This window comes from Poeciliopsis prolifica, unplaced genomic scaffold (genome assembly GCF_027474105.1).
Source record: "Poeciliopsis prolifica strain line A6 unplaced genomic scaffold, Auburn_PproV2 SCAFFOLD029, whole genome shotgun sequence".
In the NCBI taxonomy this organism is placed as follows: Eukaryota; Metazoa; Chordata; class Actinopteri; order Cyprinodontiformes; family Poeciliidae; genus Poeciliopsis; species Poeciliopsis prolifica.
The window spans coordinates 887777-894727 of NW_026562404.1; the positions used below are offsets into that span (position 1 = coordinate 887777).

Sequence of the window (6951 nt, forward strand, 5' to 3'; positions counted from 1 at the left end):
AAAGTATATCACAATTTTAGTACAAATTTTAGTTTGTACTAAAACCTTTTACATTTTAGTACTAGCATTCTCAGTATATTGTGATCGACATATTCAAACTATTTTACCCAAAATATCAAGCCAAGACACTTTTGTACTGTTCCGAAGGGACACAGCCTCTTTAATAGCATTTGGAGTGGAAAAAAAAAAAATTACACTTCCATTTTTAAAATCAAGTTGTTTCTTTTTTCTCTTTTTTTTTACTGTAGCACAAGAAAATAACATGCAATCCATGGAAAACATTAAATTCAGCTCCAAAACCCAATTAACCAGTTTGTCTTTCATCAGTTTCAGGTGAAACGGATTCTCATATGGGGAAATAACAAGGTGGACTAATGAAAAAGAAAAGATTTCCAAACAATAATTATATTTTAAAATATATATATACTGTATATACACAAATCCAGACAACCCTTTGAAACACAAACTTTTTTTTTTTACAGGAAACTGTTTTGATCCCTTACTACATACAGTGTAGATCAGTTTAGTATTGACAGATTCTCAGCACTTTGTTAGGAAAGAAAAAAAAAATCAAAAGGTTCATAGAAAAATGTATGATCACCACCAACTTCATCCGTTTGTTTTAATAAAGGGTGTCAATCAGTTGTCCTATGTTTCCTCTGCAAAAGAAAGAGAACAACAGTTTGCTTGGAATGACTGTAGTTTTTTTTTATTATTTAAGGTAAACGCAGATCATAAAGGACAACAACGGCTAGTCTACAAACTCTAAGTCAAACTCCACTTTTGGAGCACATGGGAAAATGCTCCAAAGACAAACTGCCTTTCAGAAATTGTTTACTTCAATTTTGACTCAGACGGATGATGTGCAATAGAAACTGATACTGGTTGTGCACATTGGAGAAAAAATAGTTTGGAATATCATTTTACAGAATACGTCTGACACTATGCAAATTTCTAGTACTTCCCATTTGAGGCTAAATGTTGCAAACAGAAACACAAATATGAGTGGGTTTACGGTAGCAGACTACAGGGGAACAAAGATCAGTAACACCATCCTTGAGATATGCATTCATAAATGTTGAGTGGGCTGTCTGAAAATGAGTAAAATAATATTATATCTAAATACTTAGCCTATGCAACAGTTACATTCTACTAAAAAGAAGAAGAAAAAAAAAAAGCATGTACCAAACCAAAACAGCCACTCAGAAATCACACTGAATTAATTTGAAGTGAAACATTCACACATTTATCTTTTTTCTGCCCATCATGAATGCATATTCAGATGAAGTGTCACTAAAAACTTAGGCAACTTCATTTATTATTTGTCCAACACTTAGCAGAGCAGCAGACACTGAGATCCAGAACATCTATCATAAAGATTTTTTAAATCAAATTTCATACCTAATCACATTCTTTTGCAACCAAACTTAACTGATTAATAATATACCACTTAATGAGTTACAAATAAGTAGGGACAACATATGAATTAAAAGTTGGCAGACTAATATAGGGGATAATGCTGCACTGAAAGATCCACAATTCTGAAAAAATTACTGTCATGTTAATTTAGTTTAGCTTCTCCTTGATTAATATTTATTCATCCAATGGGATCAAAAGGCAGAACTAAGTTTTAACTACTGATTAAAAAAACATTTTTTTAACAAAATAAATTTTGGGCAAGTTTTTGATCTGTGCTGCTCATGTCTGCATTCAACACTGTCAATTATGGATCCAAGCTTAAGATTTTTTTTTTTTTTATTGTTTCAATGTTACTGTCCAGCTTACAAAAAAAGAAAAAAGATAATCTCTAATCTTCATCACTCCCTTCTAGCTGTGATGACTGCGTTTCAAATGAGACTGAGGCGAAGGGTAAGTTGGAGTTCTTAACTAGCAAAAGTTTTCCCTGTGTCTTCCTTGCCTTTATATGTCCTCTTCCCATGTGTGAAGGGTAGGTATCTGTACTTGATCATATGCTGCAGAGAAAAGAGCAAAGAAAGAGAATTAAGAGAAAGGCAGGTTCTCATTAAATGTTTTCATGACACAAAGAATAGACATGCACACTTTTTGTCCAACAAATAAAGCAATAATTAATCTAAACATAATATACACCATCATTTTAAAGGCTCATGTGCAGAAGAAGAGATGTAAAATAATCTTGTCTGGAATGTTAAAGAATTAATACTGTGGTTTTCCAAGCCAGTTAACTTTACTGAGATTAAACAGGTATATGTTTTGCTTGTTTAAAAATGTATAAATAAAATTTTCAGCCTTTTATGTTCAACAGAAATCTGCGTTGTTCAGCTAAGATGTTCTTCTCAGCCATACACAATACTTTCTGCACATCCCACAAAACCCTCACAATTCACTGAGGTTATCTTTGTTGCTGTTATTTCAAATATCAATTTTATCCATTAGCTCAAACAAGCAACAATTTTATACACTCTTTGTTTTTCCAGTTGTGGTTTACCTTAATCTGCCTCTTCATGGTGATGCAAAACAGCATGATGAAGTACATTACGAGTATTGGCCAGAACACTGGAACATTGAAGGCCTCGAAAAACGTGCAAATCATGGCGATGACGATGCCTTTTGTTGCAGAGTGCCTGTCACAAAAATCAGAGGAAGAGAAGACTTCTGTAAGTTTTTAAATATAAAGTAACATTTGTAACATTAAGACAGTGTTGCAGAGAATTTTATTCAAGGTAATATCTTATGTTTTTATTAATCTGACAATCATGTCATGTTAATGTTGTTAGTTTTATGCTTATGAACTTGTACCGAATTAATCTTTCTGAGCTTCACACTAAAGGTTAGCTGCTACAGAGATGATGTTCTCTGCAGCTGTAAGGGAACCAGACTGTCTCTCATATGTTCACAACACAAAGCCAGACCTGGAGCTGAACTCTTACCAGAATTTAAATTCAGGCAACCTCCTGATGAAAGGCCGGAACTCCTCGTTCTGCTTGGTCGGAAGGGATGGGCCCTCATCTACAAGAGAAATTAAGTTACACTCTGCATTCCAAAGGCTTTAACTATCCAAAACTACAAACAATATACAGAAAGGGACTTTGTGGCACTTATTGATACTGAAACCAATTTTGCAATAAAATTAAATCATATTGGAAAGTAGCCATATTGAATAGACATAGCAGATACTTTGTTGTTTATTACAAAAACCACACAACACAAAAAATCTCTATGAATATAAGTGTCCACTTGCCTTCATCAAGTAAAGAAGGATCCACTTTTGGCGACAGAAATGCAATGAACAGGTTGAGGTGGTAGATTCCCAAAGCATAAGTTACTATATACCACCCCTGAAAAGCAACACAAGAACAAAACATAAACTTCTGGAAAGGCAGACAGTTTGTTAATCAAATGTAGCCAAACCGGTGGTCACAGGACACACAGGAGAAATAGATTATCGTCGCTGTTTTTTGCAATCAAGGTTTTCTCAAGGTGAATATGGATTTGGAAAGTATTTTTAAAAATATTCAAGTGAAAATTCCATGAAGATTTAATGGTAATACATATATACGTGTTTGGAAACACGAGTTCCTTTTAATCAAAACGACATGAAACATTCTGATTTCTGGAGACAACAGGACTAAGAATCACCTGTAGTATGTACACTCTGATCATGTAGATTGCAGTAAGTAGTAGGGTGAGCGCCCATCGCACCACATAGAAGGGTGTTGACTTGTCAAGCCATGTCTGATAGACCTGTTGAAAAATGAAGGAATTTTTGTCAGCAAATATGTACAATGCCACCAACTTAACATCAGTGATGTGAGTGAAATGATAGTCACCGTTCCAACCCCAGTGAAAAAGGCAGCAACTACAGATGGTTTCCCATGGATTGATTCTCCAACACTGTCCCCTTCTGACATCCTGCCATAAACCAGAAAAAAACATTTTTGTTAATGGGAGGTATCAGTGATTCATATGAATGCTACTGGTCTCATCGCAACCTCAAAAACAGCCTTTCATTTGCTCTTGCATGCTGCAGATTTGGTCATTGTTGAAAATGTAAACTTGCCCACATATTTTTTTTTTATTGTTCCAGTTAATAACAAAGCCTTACTGTTGAAATTTGCTCTTGCAAAATGGAAGTTTGATTTACCTTCAGAGGAGCTGAATTTTATAAATAAGCTAGCATTAAGTTTTCAAGTGCCTACATTTCAAATCTCACTTTGTTTGATACATCATCCAGTGATTAGCTCACACAAAACCCGGCTTATATTGAGAAATTAAATTTAACTATCATGGTGAATGTCACAAGAACATGATCTGCTGGCTAAACAAACAACTACTCCATGTCGTTCACAACATTTGGCGATTGTAGTGTGATCCGAAGGTACTTTTAATACTCATTCAGATTGAATTGTTTCTTTGACATACAACTCCTGTGAAGGGTTTGCTGACATACCTACTTGTAACCAATCCCTTGACAGATTAAAGTTTAGCAATAGACAGACGTGTGGGAGATACTAGACTATGGAATACGATATTGTAAGTCTAACAAATACGAGTTAAAGAAAAATCTTTAGAGTCTTACCACGGGTTTACAGATGGATACTGAAAAGGGTAATCAGGAAATTAATTGACTGTTAAATGGAGAATGACTTCTGTTGCTATTGCTAGTTACCAATTCTACCTTAATGAAGCTTACGTTTACCTAGCATATTGCTTATTAACATCAAGAGAAAGGTATATGCAGAGCAGCTCAAGAATATGTTATTTCAACAAATATATTTTAACATGAACATAAAACCGTGGGAAACTGTTCCTGGTTGTGGCTAGCAAAGATTTGTTTCATTACAAGCTAACCAGCGCTGGGTTTTGTCGATGTAAACAGATTAACAGGGAATGTACATCGAATAAGTGTGAATAACATTTCATTTGTGACATAAATCTGAACTATCCGCATTAGCTTAAAAATTAGCTCTAGAAATAGCTAACTAGACATATAAATGTACGTTACCCTTTGGCCCAAATTGTAGCCGGTATGGGTTATGTAGTTCTTGTAAAGAGCCTACGCTCCATACAATCGTTCAGAGGGCGACGTTATCTACCTACATTTCCCACAATTCCTAAGCAGAGGCAATTGCAGCACCTCGAAAGTACGTGTAGTCCATTACATCTTCTTACTTAGTGATGGGAGCCTGTTAAAATGCTACTAAGGACTACAAATACCAGCAGTGAATAAGAAAACTGGACAACTCACTTCCTGTGATCGGTTCCTACGTTACCAGCGGTTCCGAAGCTAGATTATTTTAGCATGTTAAGAAAAGCAGTTTTCTCTAGGGAACACGTTTATGTTCAAATAAGAACGAAACATTTTTACGTCTGAACAGCAGATGTATTCCATCTTACTGTGGCGCGGTAGTGCTGGCAAATATAACGAAAAACAACAATGACAGTCATTTCTTACCTGATATGGCCTCTGAGTCACTACCCGGCTCTACCTAGCTAGCTATACTAGCCACTTCTCGTGTGAACACGTCAGTACTTCCGCGAACACGAGGGCATTCAAGTATGGCAGGCCGTTGTGACATATAATCACCGACCTTCATTCTCTCTACTCCGCCTGTCGTCCAATGACTGCCGCGACCCCAAAGGACAAGGAGTTATAGATGATGGATGGGGGGGATTCATATCTACTGGTGAAACTTTTCCTGGTCAATCTTCCACCCAACCTCATCACCCACAAAATGACCCCTAAGTAATTAGTATTTAACTTGTAATAAATTATTTAACTTATAGTATTTAACTTGTTAACAAGTTGCCTAACTTAAGGACCAAATCTTAATTTGCTATTTTCAGACATTTGCTTTATTCATTTTAAAAAATAGTTAATGATGGATATTTGCACAATATCACTCAATCACTCAATATACAGGAATGAGAAAATACTTGAAAACTTGAGATGTAAGTTGAAATTCTTTATTAATATGATAAGGAGAGACATTAAGGAGGGGGCATATTTAAAATGATTTAAAGAAAAACACTGTGTTTAGCAAAATACACTGGAGAACATCTTACATCGCTTTACAAAACTAGTACAAAAAGGAAAGGATATTTGATCAGAATATTTAAACAAAACATTTTTATTTACATTTTGAAAGTCCATTTACCTAATACTGATCATTTGGACATTTAACTTTAAAGCATTAAAGTGCTTGTTCTTTGACCATGCAGTGGTGAGTGGGTGACATTATGTTTCTCACTGAGGAAACTTCGAAAAGAAGCCATTCTCTAAGGATTTTAGAAATCGGCCATAAATTAGGTTTTTATTTTGTGCAGACCAAAGTCCTGCACATGAATGTGATGGTATGAAACAATTTTTATTTGTCGGTTTGAAATCTACAGAAAAAACTGGAATGCAGTCATAAAAAAGAACCATAAAGACACACACACACACATACGCACACACACACACACACACACACACACACACACACACACACACACACACACACACACACACACACACACACACACACACACACACACACACACAAACCTTTGAAAACGTCTTAAACCATCTTCTTTTCTTCTTAATATTTTTCCCTTGAGTAACTGGGCATTCCGTTAGTATACTAAAAGGGCTTTGAGGACAGGTTTTCAGTCTTTGTATAATTGTAAAATGGTTTAAGACTATTCCATGCTATTCCTGCAGTGCTCAGCATGTGGTGACCTTGCCCTGCAAGGACTTTCAAGCTACTCTAAGAAAATGCATCTTGATAAACAGGGACCTTATTCTCAATTTATTATTTACACAACAAATTATCCAGTCTTTTCACTATAATACTGTTTCAGAAGTTTTTTTTTTCTGCTGTTTGTGAGTATGTTACTAAAAATAAAGGACAAGCACATTATTTTCTAGAGCATATTAAATAGTAAAAGCTATAACACTTGTTAACATACACAAGTAAAGCTGAAGCCAAC

The 6951-nt window shown here is 35.3% G+C and overlaps 1 protein-coding gene across 2 annotated transcripts; it reads right to left on the reverse strand.

Annotated features, from left to right (window-relative positions):
- Positions 1-126: 126 nt before the first annotated feature.
- Positions 127-5522, reverse strand: rer1 (retention in endoplasmic reticulum sorting receptor 1). Of its 2 annotated transcripts, XM_055049955.1 has the most exons (8): positions 5435-5522; positions 3810-3891; positions 3619-3723; positions 3221-3317; positions 2910-2988; positions 2468-2603; positions 1919-1973; positions 127-659 (listed from the first exon to the last, which is right to left on the reverse strand). In XM_055049955.1, the coding sequence occupies exons 2-8, from the start codon at positions 3888-3890 to the stop codon at positions 649-651; spliced, it is 564 nt and encodes a 187-aa protein (XP_054905930.1). In that variant the 5' UTR covers position 3891; positions 5435-5522; the 3' UTR covers positions 127-648. The 2 variants fall into 2 exon arrangements, with proteins under 2 accessions (XP_054905930.1, XP_054905929.1); XM_055049954.1 differs by having other exon boundaries at positions 127-1973.
- Between the last annotated feature and the right edge of the window lie 1429 nt (positions 5523-6951).

Bases quoted from the DNA above. Each gene is read 5' to 3' on its own strand.
- rer1 (XM_055049954.1), bottom strand. From the start codon at position 3,890: ATGTCAGAAGGGGACAGTGTTGGAGAATCAATCCATGGGAAACCATCT. The intron at 3,724-3,809 runs GTGACTATCATT...ATTTTTCAACAG, and splicing joins TTTTCACTGGGGTTGGAACG to GTCTATCAGACATGGCTTGA. The intron at 2,989-3,220 runs GCAAGTGGACAC...TTTCTCTTGTAG, and splicing joins TCCTTCTTTACTTGATGAAG to ATGAGGGCCCATCCCTTCCG.